This window comes from Phacochoerus africanus, chromosome 8, assembly GCF_016906955.1.
Source record: "Phacochoerus africanus isolate WHEZ1 chromosome 8, ROS_Pafr_v1, whole genome shotgun sequence".
Classification (NCBI taxonomy): domain Eukaryota; kingdom Metazoa; phylum Chordata; class Mammalia; order Artiodactyla; family Suidae; genus Phacochoerus; species Phacochoerus africanus.
In genome coordinates, this window is record NC_062551.1 from 83,610,002 (window position 1) to 83,634,598 (window position 24,597).

Below are 24,597 nucleotides of genomic sequence, written 5' to 3' on the forward strand. Positions count from 1 at the left end.
CAGGGATGCGTGTGGGGGCAGAACCCTGCGCTCCACCAATTTCCCGCGCCTTAATTCAGAACCGAGGCAAACCCTCACTCGGATCCCCGGGCTTAGGCGTTTTCCTTCAAAAAGAGTGAGGAAAGGAAGGAGCCGAGCTCGATCTTTTGTTGGCTGAATTTTGTATTTCGGACACTTAGGGGAAGCAAATTGCAAGAGAGGAAGGGCTGTCCTCCCTGCAAACGTTTCCCTCTCTAAGCTAACCCTGCAGGCCTCGGTTCCACATTTTGCAGTTGACTGTTTGGATTTTAATAGGTTGTTCCCTTACCCTCAGGCCCAATCCACGCACACTGTGCAGCTGGATGAAATAAGTGCACAGCCTCTGCCATTTTCAGTCGGTCTGTCCTGGCAGCCCTGCCCCCTCCGCTGCGGCAGCCGCGGGAGTTAAAGCTGCGCACTGAGAACTTAGCCCGATCCTCCGGGCTGGAGATCCAGTCCGCGTTTGCCAACTGCCGTGTGGTTGGGGACGGCGATAAGAACTCTCTTGTGAGGGAGCGAGCGAGACTTTAGTCCGGTTTCCATGTCAACGATTCGGTCCATATTTGCCATCAGGCTGTTGGTGGCAGAGGCGCTTTCGTGCGGGTTGTGCTGTCCTAGTCCTAGTTCTTCAATCTGCGCCGGGATTCCTGAGCTGCCTGGGTGTGGGGTTAAAAGGCAGGGGCCGTGGGGGATAAAACTCCACCGAGGGGAGGACCCACAGCCCCAAACCCGAGACTCGCAGCTCGGGCCAGCCACGTGCCCAGCTCCTCCCCTCCCCCCTTGCCGCTGCCATGGCCCTTAGGGAAAGCTGATGGGCCAGTTTCTAAGAAAGTTCCCGTCAACTCGGCAGTCCCTGGAATAGTGGTGTGGGGCTCTAAAGGTAGAGGTGGAAGAGGACTATAAAGGATTTGCGATTTTTTTTTTTTAAGTGGGAAAGGAGAAACGTTACATTATCGCCTCCAACCCAGGTGCATAGATTTTTGTGCACTTCACTGCTAGATAAAAATGGTGGCTGTTTTCAAAACAGCGTGCCCACGTGTCGGAAAGAGATTTTGGCACTTTCCAAATTTCACAGCCATTGAAGAAAGGGGATGGGGGCTTCCTCTGGAGGCAGATTTATTCTGGCTTACAGATTTTCACTGGGCTCCAGGTTTCTCATTATACTCCAGCTCTGAAAATGGCAGGGTAATTGCATGTAAAAAATTCCTCATTTGTGTGCAGGACTCAAGACTGTTTGCCAGCTCAGAGGCAGTTTATTAAATAGCCAAGCTCTATTTATGAGGCAGCCTATAATTTGGTTTCTAGGACCTAATGCACCAGGAGAGTTGTTGCCCCTGAGGACTATGAGTGAAAGGAGGGCACTGGTCCATTCCAGTCAGTCAAAGCCTGGCAGGCCTGTTTGGCTCTTGGCTTGGGGGGTGGGGAAAACACCACTCTTAGAGTAATAAGAAGGTGTTGCCTTTTTAGTGTAAGATGCTCTTATGTTGAGTTTAGGTTTTGGAAATTATTCAGTGATCTGTGGCATGGCCAGTACTCTCGGGCCTGCAGAATCTGGAAGTTCTAAGATAATGGTTCTATGTCCATGAAGTCTCTATTTACAAAATCTGAGGGGGAAAAAGGCCCTGGCATCTAGTGACTAGCTGGTCTGGCTTCTTCCAAGGCAGGTTTGGGTTTGGTGAGGAGCTGGAATCCCCTCTGGCTTTTGTAGCCTGTCATGTCAGAGCATTCCAAGTCAGCCACAGGAGGAAAAGTCTGTTGCTGGTATTTTGTGGGGCCTGTGGATCTGGAGTTTTCTATGTACACCTCCGGTTCATCAGCATCTCTTAGAATGTAAACTCTGAAGACTCTTTACAGTGGAAGATAGAAAACAAGTTGGAGTTGCATCTGTTTAGACTGCCCATTTTCTGGAAGGAGAAAATGGTTTCCCTCCATTTGGCCATCCCTCTTCTGCAGTGGTTCCTTTTAACATTCAGGTTCTTCTAGTCCCTGGAGCTTCTTCTGTGGTCTGTTTACAGTCTTACAAGTACTTGTCTTTGGAGACTAGGGCTCAAGTCCCCCTTTGTGGAGCTTGTGTTCTCGTGCTAAAATGCTGTCATGTATCCCCAAAGTAGCTTCAGTGGTGACCATTTTAAGTCAGTGTTAAGATGCTCAGCTTTGATCTCAAACCCATTCTGATATTCTGATCTCATTGTTGGATATGGCACAGCTTGACTGCTTTTTTCCTTTTTAATGTTAAGTAAACGGGAAGCTTTGGGGACTCTGCTACGTTTTAAAGCCACCCTCCTCTGCCCTTTGACAGGGCAGTCTCAAGAAGTCTTAAGATTCTGTAAAATGGGGATAATGGACCTCATGCCCCCAGGGCCTTGTGAGGACCAGCTAATGAGGGCAGAGGAGTGGGAAAACTGAACGTCTGAAACAGTGATCTGTCATTTCATGCAGGTTGCAAAGGGGATAAAAATGTAAGGCTCAGCTGGGTCTTTGGAGCGGGTTTGCAAAAGGCTTTGAAGAAGCAAAGTGCTGTAGAGGTGCTAAGTAGCAGCCAAGAGACCAGGCTGGCTGCCAGGGGGTCAGGCCCGGGCCGAGGCGGCCGCGGTCTCGGGCTCAGGCCAATTTTGCAGCCGCGAGTAAAGTTCACACTGCCCGCTCACCTCCGCGCGGCCTGGAAGGGACCGACCCGGAGAAGAAGGAACGCCGGGAGGGAGGCGACACAGGCTCCGGAGAGGCATGAGCTCCGGGCCGGGTTTTCCCCGAAGCTTCGGCGGCGGCGCTGCCGAGCGAAAGCGGCAGAGGGCCTGCCGTCGCCGCGGCTGGTTCTCTCCCCTCCTCCTTTGTAAGGGGAAGGGAGCGAGTCCGTTCCACGGCCTGCGCCCGCTCCGCGCTCCGTTCCGGGTTTGCCAGGCGGCCGCGACGGCGCTGGGTAAAATGGCAGTGCTGAGCCTCGTGTCGGAGTGAGGGGGACTCGGAGGAGAGTGGGGCGCTCTAGCCGCTCACTCCGGCCGCCCGCCCGCTCGCTCGCCCGCTGCCGCGCAGCAGCCTCAGCCCGCGCCGAGGCCGGGGAGGGGAGGCAGGACGCCCGGCCCGGCCCACGCTCCGACTCTGCCTCCCGGCGCCGGGGCTGCTGCCGCGCGCCCTCAAGCCCGCCCGTCCCGGGTCCCCCTCCCCCCGCTCCCTCCCTCCCCGCCCCCCTCCCCCTCGCCTCCCTCCCTCCCCTCCCTCCCTCCTCCTTTCTCCGGCAGCAGAAAGCGGAGAGTCACAGCGGGGCCAGGCCCTGGGGAGCGGAGCCTCCACCGCCCCCCTCATTCCCAGGCAAGGGCTTGGGGGGAATGAGCCGGGAGAGCCGGGTCCCGAGCCTACAGAGCCGGGAGCAGCTGAGCCGCCGGCGCCTCGGCCGCCGCCGCCGCCGCCTCCTCCTCCTCCGCCGCCGCCAGCCCGGAGCCTGAGCCGGCGGGGCGGGGGGGAGAGGAGCGAGCGAGCGAGCGCAGCGCAGCAGCGGAGCCCCGCGAGGCCCGCCCGGGCGGGTGGGGAGGGCAGCCCGGGGGACTCGGCCCCGGGGCGGGGTGGGAGGGGGGGAGAAGACGAAGACAGGGCCGGGTCTCTCCGCGGACGAGACAGCGGGGATCATGGCCGCGCAGGTCGCCCCCGCCGCCGCCAGCAACCTGGGCAACCCGCCGCCGCCGCCCTCGGAGCTGAAGAAAGCGGAGCAGCAGCAGCGGGAGGAGGCGGGGGGCGAGGCGGCGGCGGCAGCGGCCGAGCGCGGGGAAATGAAGGCAGCCGCCGGGCAGGAAAGCGAGGGCCCCGCCGTGGGGCCGCCGCAGCCACTGGGAAAGGAGCTGCAGGACGGGGCCGAGAGCAATGGGGGTGGCGGCGGCGGCGGAGCCAGCGGTGGCGGCGGCGGGCCCGGTGCGGAGCCGGACCTGAAGAACTCGAACGGGAACGCGGGCCCTAGGCCCGCCCTGAACAATAACCTCACGGAGCCGCCCGGCGGCGGCGGTGGCGGCAGCAGCGATGGGGTGGGGGCGCCTCCTCACTCAGCGGCGGCCGCCTTGCCGCCCCCAGCCTACGGCTTCGGGCAACCCTACGGCCGGAGCCCGTCTGCCGTCGCCGCCGCGGCGGCCGCCGTCTTCCACCAACAACATGGCGGACAACAAAGCCCTGGCCTGGCAGCGCTGCAGAGCGGCGGCGGCGGGGGCCTGGAGCCCTACGCGGGGCCCCAGCAGAACTCGCACGACCACGGCTTCCCCAACCACCAGTACAACTCCTACTACCCCAACCGCAGCGCCTACCCCCCGCCCCCCCAGGCCTACGCGCTGAGCTCCCCGAGAGGTGGCACTCCGGGCTCCGGCGCGGCGGCGGCCGCCGGCTCCAAGCCGCCTCCCTCCTCCAGCGCCTCCGCCTCCTCGTCGTCTTCGTCCTTCGCTCAGCAGCGCTTCGGGGCCATGGGGGGAGGCGGCCCCTCAGCGGCCGGAGGGGGAACCCCCCAACCCACCGCCACCCCCACCCTCAACCAACTGCTCACGTCGCCCAGCTCGGCCCGGGGCTACCAGGGCTACCCTGGGGGCGACTACGGCGGCGGGCCCCAGGACGGAGGCGCGGGCAAGGGCCCGGCGGACATGGCCTCGCAGTGCTGGGGGGCTGCTGCTGCCGCGGCTGTGGCGGCCGCCTCGGGAGGGGCCCAACAAAGGAGCCACCACGCGCCCATGAGCCCTGGGAGCAGCGGCGGCGGGGGGCAGCCGCTCGCCCGGACCCCGCAGGTACATGGCTGAGTGGGGAGGGGGCTGGGGCGAACGGGGTCCTGGGAGTGGGTGGCAGCGGCGGGGAGCAGGCCCGAGCCGTGGTTTACCCCCAGTCCGAGGTCCCCACTGCTGGGGAGCTGCCATTGTCTGGCTCTTCTCTCTTAAAATGGCTGCCTGTCTGCCTTCCTCTCTTTCCCTCCCTTCAGCCTTTGTGTGGGGCTTTCCCTGAAGTGTCTGCTCCCCTTCTCCCTCTACCCTGGTCCCTTCCAGCTCCGGGGGTCTTCAAGGGGGTGCGGGGCAGAGTGTGCAGGAAAGGGCACAGCCCGAGGTGAGGGGGTGTTGGGGGGTCAGGATAGGGTGTAGGCAGTGCTAGGAGCTCGGGAGTTGAGTGAACAGTTTCTTGCTCACCTGCCGCTCTTCTCTGCCCGCCCCCCCACCTTCCTCTGGGCCGTCCCCTAAGTGTGCTTTCGAGGAGGGGCCCCTCGGGCTCGGGGGGACCTCGAGGTTGGGCAGGGGCCTGCTTGGGGGCAGCTAGAGGCCGGCTGCGGTTCACCCAGGGCAGCCCGGGCCGTCTCCTGTCTTAGTCTCTGTCCGCCCAGTGGCCTGGGCTTCTCCCTGGAAGTGCTGGTAAACAGCTGAGTGATTGGAGTAGTAAGTGCAGATTGCTTTGGTTTGGGATTTGAATTATGGAGGTAAAATCCTTCTGTCAAAGCCAGGAGACAGTTGGTCTTAGGTTGACATCCTATCTGTGATCTGATTGGCTCCCCATCTCCTGCTCTTGGCCATTTATAATTGCCTCTGATGTAATGGTACAACAATCCTGATGAGCTCATAAACTTTTACACTCTGCTTTTCTGCCAGTGATAACCCAAACCATCGCTGCCACTATCTGCTTTTTATTCCAGAGCTGAAATTGGCTGTGACCTTGAGGAGGGAGGTTTAAGCAGCAATACTGTATCAGCAGGAGCAGAGCCCCAGACAGGCTGCCCTTGTTACATTGTGCCTGAAACAAAAGAGGAGGCAGTGGCATTTTGCTTGTACCTTGGATTTATTTTGCTTGTTATGTTTTATGCAGCCTGAAATAGATTCTGTGTTGTCAGAACACTAGCTGAGTTTTTCTCTACAATGGGTTTGCTGTTTGTTTTGGTTTTGTGACTTTCCTGATGGTATAAATGACTTCTTTGATGGCTCTGAAGATGTGTTTGTCTTGAGTAATTTTGACCCTGTTCGCTTTGCAGAATTGAAATTATTTTACTGAGCTTCTTATTGAGTGGCAAATGTGGGATCTTTATCCAAGGGGGTAGGAGAAAACTTTCTGAGAACTGGAAGCTTTCTGAGAGAATTTCATATTCAAGTGTTGTGTTTTAAGGAAGGCTGGCCTCGTTCTTTGTTTACGTGTTGAATCTTGTTAACACTTTCTTTTGTTAATTGAACTTTGGGAGAGCAGCTCAATTTAAAGGGAAGCTGACATCTTTCCTTGATGAAGATGGTCTTGAGAAGAGGGACTATCTCCTAAAGGCTTGGTTTGGTGAGATTTATCATTTGTTCCTGGAATATCAAAAAGACTAGTTTTCTGTTTTGTCATCGGTCGTTTTAGAGTTTTGAAATAGAGGTTGACCAATTTTCTTCTCTGCATTTTAAGTTCCATTTATTTGTATCTTCCAAGAAGATAAAGATATGATCTACAGTGATATTTAAGATTTGCTTAGACATTACAACTTTTAGGTACATTTTTATGCATTCTCTTTTATTCCGTGCTTCTAACCTCTTCATCATGTTCTGTCTTCAAGGCTTTGGTCAGGCATATTTGATATTCTGTGGAGTTGTCTATCTTTTCAAAGAGACGGGGAAAAGCTCCCTTATGTCTGCCCTCCACCCCACCCCCCCAAGCAGTACCAAGTTGTACTTTGTGCTATGAGATGTTTTTTTCACTTGCACGGCCTAATTAGATGTATTCCCTCCCCATCCTAGAACTGGTTTTCTACTCTTTCGTTGAGCTGGGAATTTTGAAAATAGTTGTGTCAGATGGCAGGTTTAGAGCTCTGTGCCCTGACTCCATGTCTTTCATAATGTTCTACATCTGGGCAAGAAATAGGGGATTTTTAAATTGGATTTAGTGTCTGAGGCATAAATTTTGTCTTAGAAAACAGAACATTCTCTTGTCTCTGGGTCATATCTCTTTCTCCTCATTTCCCCCCCGCCCCCTTTTTTTTTTTTGCAGTGTTGAGGGGAGGCTGAGAAACTATCAAAAGAAATAAAATAGTTTGGGGTATGTCAGGCTCATTTAAACACAAAAGTTAATTTGAATTCTTTCGGCTTCGGAATATTCAAGCAAATGCTTTTTTTTTTTTTTTTTAAACCAACTTTTGCCATATAACGATTTGTTTTTCAATCATTAAATATCTGAGCATTTTTCCTATGTACTAGGTACTATGTTTTCTGCTGGGTAAATGGTAGGAAAGTAGATACAGTCCCTGTTTGGAAGCTTGTCTGTTCTGCCTTTGGGTGAATTTTCTGATTCCTTTTAATGTTACCAGGGCTGGCACTTACACAGTATACAGTCCTATTTTATTTCAGTTCAGTTACCTACTCCCCTGAGACCCAGAGCATAGGCTGGTGAGCATTCACTTGTAGAAGAGACAAGATGCAACTCAGGGTTTTGTGGGCTGCTTCAGGTATGTCATCTCGATGAGAGTTGTAAGTGGATAGATTTTGTTCTGAATTCCTTTTTGCTGCTTAAGGATAAACCTCTTGTCAGACTATTCCTAAGCAGTCTTAAATAATAAGGTCTTGCTCTGTCCTCTTCTTTCCCTACCTCAGTCTCGAATTAGGATTTTCTTTTGCAGAGATTTGATTGACACAGCTAAGGTAGTAATGTTCTCATTTGACTCTGCCTTTATGAAATAAAGATTAGGTAAGTGTGTGTGTTGAGGCTGTGTTTTTTTCACAGGTGCTAGGAAGATCCCAGAAAACAAAACTTTTCCTTTATGCCTTTCCATAATTGGTGTTGTCTCAAGGTGTTGAATCCTGTTAGCGATGAGATATTCTTGAGTTAGCTATGTGCTTAGACCTTGTGTGAAGCCTTTTACTTGGGATGCTGTATTACCTTGACGGTAGTACTAGCTCATCAAAGTAAAAACTGGAATAGAGTACGTAGTCTAGGATCAAGATGGATTTGATTGTGGAAGTTTGGCTGTTAGTTCCTGCTATGGAAATAACAAATGATGTTTCTGACTCCTAGGAAACAAATACAGGAATCCTGGGCTTATTATGGGAATGCCTACTGGCAGAAATTCTGGGCTGGCTGAAACACAGGACTCTTGGAGTGCTCTCAAGTAGGAGGTACCAGGAAAACCACACCGAGATGGCACTTAGTTGTGAGGGCTTCATGTTTCTCTGCTTTCCATGAGAGAACTGGGGGTGATGGGGGTTGGGATGGGGGTGAGAGAAGAAAGAAAACAGGACCAGGGTTGGCCTTTTTATATTGGTCCCTGTGAAGAACTTTTTTTAAGGTTCTTTTCTTTGTATATGACACAGAGTAACTATGACAAGTGGCACATGCTGTAACAGGATGTCTTGGATTGCATTAAACATTCATATATTAGATTGACTCCAGTAACTTCTGCAAAGTCAGTGAACCTTTTTTGAAATGTGGAAATAAATTAACAAAGTATTGGTCAGGGCACTTTCCCATTCCTGTCCCCCAAAAGATTGTATTGATTGGCTTTAGATTGCAAAATTCTAGGTGCAACTGAAGCATACAAATATGGATAAAATGTGGTATTCAGAGTAAATTGGCACTGAATAGTTCTTCCTGCCAGTGAGCTAGGATGATACCTCAGTGTCTGAAATGGAGTCCTGGTTCCCTTGGCTTTTGTCTCTGTGTTGTTCCTTGTTTAGGTTGATCATTATCATTACTGATGCGCATAGAGTTGTGTTTGGCATCAGGTAGTGAGAGGTAAAGAGCACAGGACTTGGGGAGAAGAGGCGCTTTGGTTCCACATGTAGCTCTGGGTTAAGATGTGTAACGTGGGGCAGGGCATTCGCCTCCTCTGTTTCATTTTCCCTTCATCAGTAAAGTGAAGTTGATGGACTGCATAACCTCTGATGCTGCACATCTGACTGTGCTTCCATTCCTGGCTTGTTAACAAGGGAGCTTCTTTCTGTACCTTTTTCTGATAGAAATCTTGAGACCATCTTTTTTCCCTAGGCCCAAGTTACTCAAGGCTGTTTTCTCTTGAGGATTTATAGGAACAAATTCTGAATAGTTGGGAGCCTGTGGTCTGTGGCCCTTCACAGAGAGAGCCCTACCAGACCGTTTTGCCTTGAAACTGTTACCTGTTTGTCATTAGTCATTGCATCTGGCTGGTGGTTTTAAAACACTAAACAGTAAATGAAAAATTAGGCGGGAGTTCCCATTGTGGCTCAGCAGTAATGAACCCAACTAGTATCCTTGAGGACTTGGGTTCGATCCCTGGCCTTGCTCAGTGGGTTAAGGATCTGGCATTGCCATGAGCTGTGGTGTGGGTTGCAGGCATGGTTTGGATCCCACGTGGCTGTGGCTGTGGTAGACAGCTGTAGCTCTAATTTGACCCCTAGCCTGGGAACTTCTATATGCTGTAGGTGTGGCCCTTAAAAAGCAAGAAAAGAAAAAAAGAAAATAGACTTCATTAAAGTAAGACTTGAAAAATAGTTCCTTCAAAATCTACATGACAGGATTAGAGTAGGAGTGGGGTAAGGAGTGGGTATTCATAAATTCAGCATTAACACTCAGTTTCTTTTGGGGGGATAGGAAGGTAATGAGAGATAGCATTAATCTTTCCAGACTCTTCTGGTGTTCAGGCAGGTCTAGGTCTGGTTTGGGCAGTTGGTTGTAATCTGAGTGCCTGAACTTGCCCTGTAAGTTTTGCTGAGAAAGGAGCAAGAGTTCCTGAGACTAGACCAGGAACAGGAAAAGCTAAGCATTTCAGGGTCAACTTCATAGGTGTATTGCCTTTTCTCATACCCCTATTTTTTGTTTGTTTGGTTTGGGTTTTGGTTTTTTAAACTATGTGGTGTGGTTTGCCGGTGGTCTTGAAAATGCTGTTCTTTCAGCTGTTCTCTAGCATACCTGAATTTCCAGTCTTTCTCCTCCTGGTTTAGTAGTTTAAAAGTGTAATTCTGGCATTTTAGAGGTGTGTGAGAAGGAAGCTTTCCTTTATGAAAGAGGGAAAAAGGTAGAGGGAAAGGTGTTTGATAATTCTCTGCTTGACACAGCAGCTTCTTCACTCTGAAGGAACCAAATGTTTCAGAGCGTTGTGTAAATACTTGCTGAGCTGTCAATATGTACCCAGGAGGTTTCTGTAGTAAGATGTAAACGGCTCTATAGAATGTTTGACAGGCAAATTAATAAACAGTTTTCAAGCAAAGATAGTGTGGTGGAATAAAATAACATTGAAGAAAAAGACTTGGGGATAAGGAAAAGAGGGTAATGCTGGGGGCTGGGGCTGTGGGTGGAGAGCATGAAGATAAGAAGAGATGATCTAAAAGAGATTTAAAGTGAAAAAGATGCTGCCCTGGAAGAGAAGCCTCCCCACCCCTGGCTCCATGCTAAGATCAGGACACAGGAATCCCTGTTCAAAATTGATTGCAATTTCAGAGTGAAAATAAACAGAAGTTTAGAAAGAAGGGTGAAGTAAATGCGCTCCTAAAACTTGGTTTATGAGACTGTGAGCTTTAAATTTAAAGCCTTGTCCTTTCAGAAAGGTCTTCTCGTTTAGTGAGGTTTTAAGGTTGGGTTTGAATTTTTGGAATGCCAAAAAGGAGAAGAAAAGATACTACAACTTCACTATTGTCCTCAGCCTCAGTTCTGCGTTGGCTCTCCGGGTTATAAGCCCACTCCAAGGGCCAGGTTTATTGATAAGGTTTTTACTGGACTCTTGTGTATCACTTATACATTAAAATTAATGCCCCAGGTTCCTGGGTCAGTACGAAGTCCAAATGTTTGGGGACTCACTAAATCCTGCCTAAAGGGTTATGTGGGTAGATTCAATCTTTGTTTTTGAAATTGCCTTTTTAGGATTAAAAATATTTCTGGGTTCCTTTAGTGAAACATCCTTTTTATGGAGGAGGAAGTATTCTAATATTTTAGCTGTCTGCCTATTGTACTCTGCTTTGGTTGCCTTGTGAGATGTTTTACTTTGTCAAAGTCCCTTTTTAAACTTAATCCACTGACTCTGACACCAGTTTTCTTCACAAGTAGTGAAGTGTTTTTTAGGCCAGAGTCCTGGAAATGCCTTTTGACTCAGTGTAGTAGTAGGGAATATGAATGTAATTATGGCTCTGACCATAATTTTTAGTTAGGTCCAGCTAATTTACTAAAGGCTATCAGTTTGTTTTAAAACAAAATACAAAAACTTGGGTTGACACGGACATTGGTTGCTTTTCCCAGTATAGTGTTGGGAAAGGGATTAGAACGTTAGGCTTATTGCTGAGAGCATGAGTCCTGTCTAGCTTAGGGAGATCTGGAGATTCAAATGGGAGTGGGAAATAGCTCTAAGCGAACACATTGATCAGAAAGTAGGGAGGGACTTAAAAGATAGAGGCACTATCTCCAAAGGAATTTACTTTTCTTGGAGAAGCATGCTTATGTGCACACATTTGGAAAGCGGGCACAGCAAGGTTTTATAAATGGATGTAGACCAAACTATAAGCTGAAGGAATCAGAGAATAAAGAGCAATCAGATTTGGTTAGGGTAAACCTGAGACAGCTTTTCAGAGGCAGTGATTTGTAAAGTTAAATGTCCAAGAAGGGAAAAGTTAAAATATTAATGTGCTTTTTCATAATGCTATTCTGAGTTCCCTGGGCTTTGCAGAATCCAAATTACACATCCATCCCCAGACCTGTAGTTGTCTCATTCTAGTGACTTTGAAAATTTGGACTGTAACCGTAAAATTCCATGAAGGAGTGGTTTCAGGGTCTTAGTGGTTCCTGTGGTTATGTGGGGGCTTTTAGTACAACCTGCCAAGTTCTCAGCAGTTCAGGGGCTCTTTTGTAGTAATTTTGGGATTGGAAAGTTGTGTCACCTTTAGAGTTGTGTGCCCTGGACAACTCTACAGTGACGGTGGTTCAGCTTTGGTTAGAGAGCCCAAGTTTTCTTTCTTTTTGTTTTTTTGGAAGTTAACTGGCCTTTCTTAAAACAGGAACCATGATGTACCTGTTGGGACTCTTAAGGCTGCTGTTATTTCTGAAGATTTGGGGGCTGTGCTCAGGTTGAGTTGCTCGGAATCACACATTATATTGAGGGTTATTGGGTGGGTAAGTCCGCACATCAGCAGTTTGCCCATCTGTTCACAGAAATGGCATTTAATACTGCTTTTGATTAGGTTGGCTATGGCCAAGAAGCTCATAAAGCTGCAAACACGTACTTACTCCTTATGGCAGCCTCTGAAATGTAGTGACTTTGGTTTCTCTTTACCTGTTGGTCCATGTGTGATTGGACCACCTGTGATTTCTGGCACTTTGAAAAAGGCTGTAAGTGGATGCTTAACAGCTGAAATGCATGGACTGTCCAGTGCCAAGCTACTACAGTGCTTCCACCTGGAAGAGGAGGGTTACACTGTTAAAAGTATGGAGTGCTGAATATAGATTCTAGGTTAGAAATATCCCTTCCAATATCTTTGCCTTGCTGTTCTGGCATTTTGCAGAAGTGAGTTTCCAGTAACTTAGAATTGGGCACCAGTGGTGTGGTGTGTAGGGGCTTGAGACGAATTCCTTTGTCAGTCACGTTTTATAGAAACCCAGGTGAGGTGAATGTTGACTTGATCACTAGGGGTATTCTTCTCTGAACTTGCTCTTCCCCCTGTTTAAATGGATAGCATTAGTTTTTATTGAATTTGAAGGGACATATGAGTGAACTTTTGTTTGTTTTTGTTAGTCATTTGTTCATACTAGAAGATGGTCTTGGGACAGGTTGAGTCTTTAGACCTATTTTATTTTATTATTTATTTATTTATTTTGTCTTTTTGCCATTTCTTGGGCCGCTCCCGCGTCATATGGAGTTTCCCAGGCTAGGGGTCTAATCCAAGCTGTAGCTGCCAGGCTACGCCAGAGCCACAGCAACGCGGGATCCGAGGTGCGTCTGCAACCTACACCACAGCTCACCGGCAACGCTGGATAGTTAACCCACTGAGAAGGCCAGGGATCGAACCCGCAACCTCATGGTTCCTAGTCGGATTCGTAAACCACTGCGCCACAGCGGGAACTACAGGTTGAGTCTTTATTTCTCAGTGGCTTCTGCATTTTCTAAGGGTGGACTGCAGTGGGAAGAAGCCTAGTGCCAAGAATGCATTCCAACATGCTGCATGGTAGGAAATTTGATCCCTAAAATGTTGACTTAGTGTTGGTTATGGTACATATTAGAAATCACTCAGTAATCCAGGACAGATTTTTGTTGCCCTCCAGGAAGTTAATGTTGATAGGAAATACTAAGGGGCTTTGGACACCAGGCTGTGTGCTCTTTAGGCCCAGAGTGCTGCTTGAATATGAAGAGGAAATGTGCCATGTGCTTTTTCCCTCTTTTGCACTTGGGCTTCCTTATGGCTTCATTGCTTCTGGGTTCCCAAATCTGCAGTGTTAGGTATTAGACTTCCTCCTCCCTTGGCACTAGCACATTCATAAATTTTTTTTTTGTGGCTTATCACAGCAGCCAAGATTTTTGTGTGCTTTTTCCTCTTAAACTTGCTATCTTTCAGCTTGCTTGTTTATAGACATCTCTGTTAAAAGGAACTCTCCTGTTCAGATCTAGCACCAGCATAATGGCAGCAGGGTAGTTTAGGGATTGGTGTGATATCAGTCATTTGAAAACCCATTTGCTTTGTGCTTAGTGTTTTTTATTTTGCCTCCTGTTTTCCTTGAGGTCACAACTTGCTTGCCAGGCATGAGTGCATCTGGGTCCAACTGTTTATTCAAAACTGACTGGTGCCTGGTGTACTTTGACTTTAAGAAGAGTGTGAGTTCAGCCACGTGGTAGAGGATTAAAGGCTACATCGTGCTGGGTGCTTCCTTTTAGAGGAAACAGATCTGTCTTTGAGCTCTTCTTGCCCAGTGATTTCCCCTCTCTCGGATAGACCTTATTACAGCTTTCTCTTATCCTTAAAGAACACGTTATCTGAGCAGAAATGCTGGAAACTGGTTGGCTGTTTGTTACTGTTGTCTTCTCTTGTGAATACAGATGGCTTACCCTTTTGCCTTTTGGATAAGATTCTCTTCAGGGCCTAAGGTGATGGAGTTTCATTAGTTGTACCAGCATTAGTTTAGGAGGATGAAACTTTTTTGTTTTTTCCTTTTTCAGCCGTACTTGTGGCATATGGAAGTTTCCAGGCTAGGGATCGAACCAGCAACACCACAGAGACAAGCCGGATCATTAACCCACTGCGCCACCACAGCAGGAACTCCAAGGAGTAAAAAACTTGATGATTCAGATTTGGATAACGTGCCTTTCATCTCTGGTCTTCCGATGTTTTACCTGTTTAGGAATCTGGACTGCCAAAGATAAAGGATTTGGGGATCAATTCTCTCTCTTTTTGAAAATCTTTGTTGTGACCTTTATTTATTTACTTATTTAGAATGATTATAGATTCATGGATTTTTTTTTTTTTTTTTTTTGGCAATGCCCACACATTTGAAAGTTCCCAGGTCACGGCTTGAATCTGTGCCAGAGCAACGACCCGAGCCACTGTAGTGGCAGTGCCAGATCCTTAACCCACCAAGCCATTAGGGAACTCCAAGGATGATCAGTTCTATAGGTAGTTTATCCACAACTTTGTCCTGGGCCAGGGATAGGCCAGGGAACCTCACTGAGTTCCCCGATTTGAAATGATGATATCTTGGGTGTGAATATTAGTGATAACTTCCCTGTATTTGAATATTTACTATGTGCCTGCCAGATGCTATGTTTGGGTCTCTCTGAATTTCTTCATTTAATCTTCAAGACCATGAAGTGGTTTCTGGTGTTACTCCTCCCACTTTACAGATGAGGAAGTAGAATAAGAATGAGAAATTTTCTCCAGGACAAAAAACAAGTAAAAGGTAGAATTTAGATTTGAATCAAGGTTTGTCTGATTCTCCAGAGCTATATAACATTATAAAATACTAAATTTGCTTCTCCAAAGTAAGTTACTCAAGCAGTAGAGCTTATTGAGACATTATTTTTGCAATAGTCTAGAACTCTTAAATGGAGTGAAAGACTGAAAAGACTTTAGTTACAATTTGACATTATGCCTAGATTTCTGTCCCATCTATCTCTTCCATTTAGAATTTTATTTGGGTTTTTAATGAATGGCCATATGATCCCAGTGGTAAGAACTGGCAGCATTTTGTCCTTAGGCCCTTTCCTCTTTGGGAGAGATCTTTGAGAGTGGGGGTGGAGCCCTTCACTTTGATCTAAGTGAGAGTAACTTGCAATATGAAAATATTTACGGAGTGATTTTACTTTCTAGAACTCAGAGCACTCACTAGAGAGATGAAGTTATTGTCTTAATTTTCCACTTGGGGAATGTGAACACATAAAAGGTTAAGTGCCTCATATGAAGTTTCACAGTAGTCAGCTCTAAAAGTGAGATTTAAAGGTCCCTTAAGCTGTGCGACTTCAGACAAGTCACTTAACTTCTCTGAATCTGTATCCTCAACTGTATAAAAAGGATAAATACCCACTTTGGGTTATAGTAAATGTTAAATAATGTATGTGAAAGTATTTATTATCAAATAAAATTTTGAACACAGCTACTAGTTGGTAGAGGCCTCTGCTTGAGAGGGGGATAGAGTTGAGTGGTTAAAGACAGCATTAGTCTTTGCTGAATTAAAAGCTATCCCCATAGTTCTTAGCTACATCTGAGTTGTTTTAACCCTTTAAAGAAAAAAAGAATAAAACCTAACATTTTATTAAGCACCTGTTCTAGTTGAGAGGTACATTAATTAGTGCAGTGGTTCTCAGTGCAGTCCCTAACCTTCAGCATCAGCATTACCTGGGCCCTGTTTAGAAATGTAAATACTCATTCAGACGTACTGAATCCAAAACAATGGCAGTATGTTTTAACAAGCCCTCCAGACCATTGTAATGTACGCTCAAATTTGAGAACTACTGGATTTATGCACTTATGTTCAGCTAGGCTGCAGAGTATATCTGAATTACCTGAGGGGTTTCTTCCAAATTAACCAAAAACTAATGTTTATGTATCTGCCCCTCCCATGATGCTGAAAGTGTTATTGGTTGGAGAAAAGGTTAAAAGTGTTAGCGGGAATTCCTCTTGTGGCTCATTGGGAAACGAACCTGACCAGGAGGATGGGGATTCAATCCCTGACCCTACTCTGCCGTTGCTGAGAGCTGTGGTGTAGGTCAAAGACAGTGGCTTGGATCTGGTGTGGCTATGGCTGTGGTATAGTCTGGCAGCTACAGCTCTGGTTCGACCCCTAGACTAGGAACTTCCATATGCCGTGGGTGCAGCCCTAAAGGGGAAAAAAAAAAGTGCTTGGGGATGGGAGTAAGAAAATACTTTTTTAAGGTATTTACCCCTTCTACTCAGGGGTAATGACAGACTCTTGTTTCATCACATATCTGTTTATAGGACTTGGGGACTCCTGCCTTCCATTTTTCTCTTTCTCTTAGTAATTTGGTGGCTCAGCATGAGGATAATCTGAATCCGTGGTCCTGGTTGTTTGATAAAAGTGGAAAAGCTCATTTTAGGATGGTGCCCTATAGTGGTCTCCAAGTATGACCAGTTGAGAAAACTGCCCAAAAAGTGATTCTTAAAAATGTTATGCAGAGGCCAGTGTTACAGCATTAATTAAATGTCATGATGTCCTTTCTGCTCATAATGGCCAGAAGATCTGAAAAGAGGGTCTTTGGTGATCTGGTGATCTCTCAGAAAACAATCCTTAATGGCTTTTCTCTGTCTCTCATCCTTCATCCCCCAGTGCCTCAGTGGCCAGCTTGAGTTTTGCTGTGGTTTCTTTCCTAGGGTCTTTGGTTGTGAAGTCCTAGTAAATAAACCCTCGACTCCTGACAAGTTATCTCATCTCTGAAGTGGATTGGGTCTCTTTGAGGAATGGACATTAGAGCCAAGACTTGTTTCTAGTTGTATGACTTAATAAATAAGGATTGTACTTGGCACAGAAATGAAAGTTACAGAAGTGGTTGGATAGTAAATATTAATGATGCAAAAAGACCAAGTGGAGAACCAGTGTTCTAATTAGTCCATGTCGGCTCTCTGAAAACTTGACGTGGTTTCTGAATCCTTCCCATTAAAAACAAGATTCCTGTACCAGACCTCTTTTCCCTTTTGCCTGAGAAGGGAAGCTGTGATCACCATGGCCCTGCTGCAGTGAAGGCAGAGTCTTCCAGGAGGCAATATGCTAACAGTTTGATCTATGACTTGTTATTTGTACAGATGAATACTCTAAAATAGTCTTATTGCATTAACCACTGAGCCACCTCAGTAGCAGTAGGGAGTTTTTTGTGTTTCTGGATTCTGGATTCACTTTATCATCCCTCTGCCATTTAGCTTTATTTTCTCTGTTCTTTTTTCATTTTTCATTCTCTCCTTTGGTGTCTAACTCTGTTAGTAGAATGCAAAACACACGGAGACCTTAGTAACTTTAACACACCAGAGCTGGGCTGTCTTTAAAAGAACTGGAGATGCAGTTTATACCACTTTGAGATCAGCATCATTTCAGTGAAGATTCCTGGTATCTGCTTACCTCTGTTGGAGTGGCCTGGCTAACTGGAGGCAGGGCGTGCCTTGTCTAATTAACTAATAAACAGAAGTTCCTTAAGTGGGATTTCTGCCTCTTCTCTTTTCCCACTTTATTGTCTTTGGTCTGGAGACTGTTTCTTAGCCTTCCTTAATCTGTTTTGGGGGTTCTGTTGGTCCAGGACAGATTTGTAACATTCTTGTTTTTCTTCCTAGTCTGTGATTTGAATCATCTGCTTTCCCAGTGCAGCTTTGAATTGGCTTCTTTAAAACCCCTACATAAAGCCTCAAGTGACCAATGTGTGGCCTCATTATGGCATTTTAGTTTAAAATAAAATGAGATTGAGATAGCTGGTTTCACCCACCCAGACACATCTACCAGAGGGAAATTCTGTTTGCCTTGAATAAGACAGTCTCAGAGTGTATAAGCCAAAACGGACATTGGGTGGGTTAGGGATAAATTTTAGCTAGATTTCCAATAGCTTAACATGCCAAGTATCCATCCCAATTTGATTATACTGGCCAGAGATAGCATATAAAGAGGAGAGACGAATAAGCTTCAGAAAAGACAGCTGGTAATTTTGGTCTGGTTTCATGTATTTCTGGTATAAATGATGAAGCCAGAGCTCTTCTGTACACATTTGTGTGGACAGTGGTGTAGAGGAGGTTGATACCAATGTGCTTGTGTTGCTCTGAAGAGAATTGGAGTATCTATAGGACTCTATAGCTTTTCATTTAGGGAACTGCTGACCTTAAAAATGCCTGAGGATTTAGGAGCCTCTGTAATCTTAATAAGATTGGCTGTGCCCTTGGCCATTCTTTAACATGTTTTATTGTGCCTATTATAGTTTAGAGTGGACTTGGGACCAAGTGAAAGGCTGGCATTTTTGGAAAGTGGTCCAAGGCAGTCCTACGAATTAATGAAATAAATAATGACACAGTTGCTGCTTCTCCGGTGTCTTTATCAAAATACAGGACTTGATTGGACTGGTGACAATCAAAGCATGATAAACAGAACCCCTATGACGCGTAAGTCAAGTTCTTATAGCTAAGTGACATGTTGCAGATAGCTTTTTTCGTATAGAAGGAAAAACTTTGGCAGAACGTAGAAATGTGTGCTTAGAGAAATTTAGGATGTTTTTATATAACCCATGCCAGACCAGTCCAAGTTTGGAGTTAGAAATAAATTAAAAGGAGTGGGGAAAAAGCTTTTTAAAGAGAGGGCAAAGAGGCTTTAAAGTTTTTTTGGCTAGGAGCAGTTTTTGCCTTTGCCTTTGCCTTTTTTGTTTGTTTTTGAGCAAGTTATCTGAAAAAGTTTAATATATGGAAGTGGGAGGAGCATTTTAGAAACCAGGTCAGAAAAACTAGGTGTGATTTAGAAGTGTGTCCTAATTGAAAAGTTTATATGTACTCTCCTGGGTAAAGCTCTGTTTGTAAGGTTACATGACTCTTACCTCTCCATGTATCCCTTAAGTGTACCTTATCAATTCATGATACACGACACAAGGGAGAAAATATCAAAAAATTATGACCCGCTCAGTTTGGCTTCACACTAAAGTCCTTTCCCTAGAAGCACCAAAGAATGGTTTATGGGAGGAAATACTTTTTTTCTGGTGTCAACTCATACCACCTCATGTGGGTAGCAGGGTCAAGTCTTGTGGCAAAGCTTTTTTCGAAAAACCCGTGAGTACCTGCCTACCATTTATCAGTTGCTTACAGTAATGCAACAAATACTGAATGAGCTTCTACAGTGTTTCAGGCACCAGGATTCATAATGCCTGCCTCTAATATAAATAATCACAAATAACTATATAATCATAGTTGTAATTAATGTACTGGGGAAGTGTACTACCTTCAGTAAACTATTTTCCAACTATTTTATAAAGTGAATTTTTATTTATGATTATCTTGGCTAGAGGGTGGCTTTGACTTTTGGGCTATTGGGCTGGGTACCAGTCAGTTCTGATTCCCTTTCCCTTCACTGCTCCAGGGTCAAGTGTTACAGGAAATTCTCCATCTCAGATTGGACTTGTAATGGGCTAGAGTCCATTGTTTCTCAGCGAGGCCCTTCTTTGTGTGGCGATACATTGCAGGACATTTGGCATCCTGCTCCCCAGGTAATAAATGCCAGTAGCACCACAGAATCTCTGATAACCTAAAAGGCACTTCCGTACATTTGTTTCCAAACACTTCTCCGGGGCTAGTATTGCCTTGGTTGAAAGCTATTGGGCTTTATTGTCAAGATTCTTGGAAGGAGCTATTGAACAAATTCCTTTGGGAGAAAGTAGGTGGAGATGGAGAAATGGAATTGGTCAACCCTTTAGGTGTCTGACTTGTGTGTTCTTGTTTTTTAAGTAGAGATTTTGAAACTGCTTTCAGCTCCATTCTGCTTTTTCTCCTATTGAGGGTAAAGAGAGGGAAGTAATTTGTTAGCTAACTTCCAGTTGACCATTTTGGGTTTCTGGTCCTGAGTGTATGGAACCAGAACTTAACTGTTCTGGTTTCTAAGCTTTATTGCTAGAAATTTTGGAGTTGTGTAGGGTGATAACATTTTTGGGTTCTAGAGTAGAACCCAAATTGTGCAGTCAATTAAACACAGACACATGCCTACCTTGTATAGCCTTGTAGCTTATATATTCTAATTTAGAATATAAACATTAAACAAGATAAATAAGTAAACTTTAGCATATAGCCTTAGTAACATGTGCTCAGGAGCAAATAGAAGTGTGCAGGATTGAAATTTTAAATGAGTTCATCAGGGGAGGCCACGCTGAAGTGAGATTTGATGTGAAAGAGAGCTATATTAATACCTGGGAGAAGAAAGAGTATCCCAGGTGGAGAGATCAGTGAATCCAAAGGCTCTGAGGCTGGAGTGTGTCCACCTGGCTTGAAGAACAGTATTTTGTGTTGTTTTGTTTTGTTTATAATGTATTAACTCATTTCACTCCATCCTGCTATCTCTGCTCTGTTGATGCAAACTGAGGGATAGAGAAGTTGAAAGCATTGTGGAGGTAGAGTTCTTAGAACTGACCATGTAGAGCCAAAGCATTTCCTTTCAGCATGAAGGAGCTTAGGAATTGCAAGACCTCTAGAATTTCACTTTCTCTTATACAGTTCCCTTTCCTTTCCTTTTTTAAAGTAGGAAAGTTTGTTTTACAAAGATCTCTACTTTCCCAGAGCTTCTGTTCTTAGTCTAAGATACAGACAGTGAACAAGGTAAATAAGTAAAGCATATAGTATTGCTAGTGATACATGCTCAGGTGAACAAGACAGTTAGGGATTGGATATAAGAATTTGGGAAGTCATGGCTTTGCGAATGCTGCTTATTTGAGAATATGAGGTCCGTTACCGGTTTTTCTCTATTGGCCAGTCACTGCCCTCTTCAGACCATTGTTTGGGTAAGGAAACTGAATGTGCATCTGAGTTCTAGAGTCACTCTGCGGGACATGGGAGGAGCTTTGGAAGTAGTCCGTGTAGCCCAAATGCTCCTGGACTGGATGTGAGAATTGCCCAAGGAGATTCTTGGCCCCATCCCAGAGCTGCTGATTCAGAACCTGGAGGGCAGATTTCAGGTGTGTAGCTGAGGAGATTAAGGTACAACCTGGTTAGTCCCCCCTGCCCTAGCTGGTCAGATAAGTGGGATCGGAAGCTAGGCATTCTCTCAGTCTAGGGAACTCTTTTCACCATGTTGTACTGCTGCCTTACTGTTGAGATCAAAAAGTTGTAAAGAAGAGTATGTTTAATTTTATCAAATGGCATTTTGTTCTCATTTGATCATTTTCTTGGGGTCCTACTGATATATTATATCCTTGGGTTTTAAATAGTACCTTAAGAAGAATTCTTTGTCAAGAAGGTGTGTTTTAGAGCCATTTGTAATTTCATTGGAAATTGAGAGAAATTGGTTAGCTAAGTTTGGTCTTCCAAAAAAGTGATCTTTATCATTTTTGGGTGAGTTCTTTCTCTTTGAAAGGTGGCTAATAAAAGTGCTGTGGATAAGGAGAAGAACTTTATCATTTATTGGGGAATTTATTAGTTTGATGCTTTAGTTGCTTTATTTGAAGAGCTCTGTCAGGAACCAAAGAAGAAATAAAGAAATATCAGCCACCTGGTTGTCGTTTTTCTGTCATGCCTCTTTTGGGTAGACAGCTGTCAGGTGGCTATTACAGTTGTCTCTCATAATCTGTTTGAGTTTTGTAGAAGATTCAATGACTCTTATTACTTTGGTCTCTTTTTTCCTACCCTTAGTGAGTTTTTTCCTGATCTTCTGGTTTGGAAGGATGGAACAGTAGGCTAAATATCTCTGAACCAGGGAGAGAGCCAGGCCTCTTTTCTTGATCTCTATCACTTTAGAGACAGAATGTGGGTTAGAGTGTCCTAAGTCTGTTGTCTGGTTGTAGCCCCTCCTAAGGGCTACATCAGGTTGGTGCTTTGGGTGATGTCTTTGAAATGGGTTCTTACTGAAAGGGAGAGCATGCCCTGATGTTCTAGAATCATTTCTATCAACAGAGTGAAGTAAGTAGAATGTTTCATTGATTATTATTTGTATTCAACTTTGTATTCAACTTGGACACTAACGGAACTTTTTTTTTTTTAATGGCTGCACCTACAGCATGTGGAAGGTCTTGGGCGAGGGACTGAATCTGAGCCACAGATCTGGCAACACCTAATCCTTTAACCTGCAGCACCTGGCTGGGGATCGAACCCATGCCTCTGCAGTGGCCTGAGCCAATGCAGTTAGATTCTTAACCCACTGTGCCACAGTGGGAACTCCACAAATGGAACTGATAAAAAGTTAAAAAACAAAAAAAACCCTATCTCTTCAGAGTGGTAGTTACGAACTAGTTGTTAGTAATTCCTCTCTCACTGTTGGCATATGATCAGTTTGTTTAGAACTGAAATGAAAGAATTGTTTTCTATCTCTTGTAAAGTAGAGAAATGGAATGTGATTCTCAGGTTGTGAATGATAAGAAACATAGGCTAAGTGGGTCTGATTTCCTGGATCAGGTGTTGGTATATCCAATGAGAGATTTTTACTTTCCTATCATTCCTTAAGCTTCAGGAAATCATTAGAGATATCTGGTGAGGCCAAGCAGGAGGCTAAAAATCTCTTATTGTCCTGGGTAACAAACAATGGGGAAACAACTGTTTAAATGAAGGGGGAAAAAAAAAGGAATTTTCTTATTTTAGGAGGGTCTGGGAATAGAACTAAACAAGCAGGTGTCTGGGAGAACCTCATTTGGGGTAGAACTCCTTAACCAGTCTTCAAAGCCATGAAGTACTGGAGGAGTAAGAAAAGACAGGATGAGGATACAGATGTCAGAGTGGCTAGGGAGGGGGGGCACAGTGAGAATGGCTTATGCTGGTCAACTCATGTGTACCAGGGTGCAACGGGCTGTTGTCTTTAGGGAGGTCTACTCCTAGGCCTTCCTCAGAGCTGAGTGGGGCCACGTGGAGCTTGCAGGAAGCGGATAGTGGGTTGGTTGCAAGAGGCCTTAACTTTTATATTTGTCCCTGCTTGAAATGCTCCTTAATAAGGGAGGGTCCCAAACGGGAACTGGATCAACAGCTGCCGCCTGTCCCTGTAATCACAGGAAGCCTAGCCGGGTGCCTTTGTATGGGAGCTCCACAGCCAGACAATAGTTTGTGCTGGCGGGGCCATGTGGCGGCGAGTCACGTGACCTGGGGCTGTTTTCTGCCGGGGTCCTTACCCATCTGTTCTCTCGGCTCTTTCTGGGTTATCAGGCGCCAGTCCAAGTCCTCCCAGGCAGCCAGCTTCATGGCCAGAGATTACGAGCACTAACCTTCCTGGCAGGGGCGGTGTGGCTTCGAGTTTATGCAGATTAGCCATGTGTTTCTCACTTCAAGGCGTTCCACAGGAAAAGCCTTTTCCTGTGTTTGGCTCTCAGTGGGCGGTTCCCAGCTTACTGTACTGGGACTCAGCAAGCAGCAGGCGTGCACGAGAGGGATCACAGTACACTGGCCCCCTCCCATTCCACCTCCAGTGCTACGTCACCACAACACAACCACTCGGCTCTCATACTGTTGGTGTCATTCATTCGGTGCCAAGATTGCTTTAAAAAATTCCCTTGGCCCCAGTTCAAACAGGAGTACAGCTGGGATGTGTTAGATTTTAGGCAGTCTGCCCTCAATTTGAGATGAGTTATAAATAGCAGTGCCGACTTCCTTAACTACCGCTCTCTGAGGTAAAATGCAGGTTAATTACTGTGGGAATCAATTAGGGGGTTCTTTCGGTTAAAGAGCCAGGGATGCTTTTTTTATTGTTATTATTAAAAGTCATACAACAAATCTGGCCAGGAATAAATTGGAAGCACAAGGAGTAAGAAATAATATTTTATTGTCCAAAATCCAAGATTATGGCCCTAGGTTTCTAATGGCCTTAGCTAGTTGGCATTTAGGGTGATAGGACAAGTGATAGTCGGGACTTCTGCTTTCTGATGGACACGTTTTTTTGGCAGTCCGCCCATCCCTCTAGTTGTGTACTTGCTGGTTCTTGGGTGCTAAATCTGGCTCCTCAGGTTTGCATCCTGGTTACTTCCTTTCTGCATCTTTGGATTGGGACTGAAGCCTTGAGCTTTCCCCATTCGGACTTTAAAGAAGATTAACTTTCTCTTTTCTGGTGCCACTGTTATGTGGTGTGGTGCATTTTGGTGAACAGAATCTTTCACTTGCAAGTTGAAGTCCCTGGCCCTGTCTTCTCTGCTCTCTTCTCAATCAGTTGTGATCAGAAGTTGGAGGATTTGAAGTTTAGGGTGTTGTATCTCAGCAGCCTTTATGGTCTTTATGGCTTTTGGTGCAGTAGGAGTTTGTGAGGGATTCCATTAACCCTCTTGTCTGGAGGGGCTTTTGATGCCATTTGCTTAGAGCAGGGGAACTCTGTGCAAGTAGTTAGTCTGTAAGCTGTTTGTTCTGAATATATTCGGAGGAACCAACCTACTAGGCATCCTTGCTTTGATGCCCTTAGACTGCTTTTTTTTTTTTTTTTTTTGGTCTTTTTGCCATTTTCTTGGGCAGCTCTTGGGCTGCTCTCGTGGCATATGGAGGTTCCCAGGCTAGGGGTCTAATCGGAGCTGTAGCCACCAGCCTACGTCAGAGCAAC

At 45.9% G+C, this 24,597-nt stretch overlaps 1 protein-coding gene across 1 annotated transcript in view; it reads left to right on the forward strand.

Moving 5' to 3' along the window:
• The first annotated feature begins 3,574 nt into the window (after positions 1–3,574).
• The window catches only part of ARID1A (AT-rich interaction domain 1A), a 73,778-nt gene continuing 52,755 nt past the window's right edge, over positions 3,575–24,597 (forward strand). Inside the window, exon 1 of the mRNA XM_047792766.1 lies at positions 3,575–4,769. Within this exon, the coding sequence (XP_047648722.1) occupies positions 3,639–4,769 (1,131 nt within the window). The 5' untranslated portion in view covers positions 3,575–3,638. The remainder of the gene's footprint in view (positions 4,770–24,597) is intronic.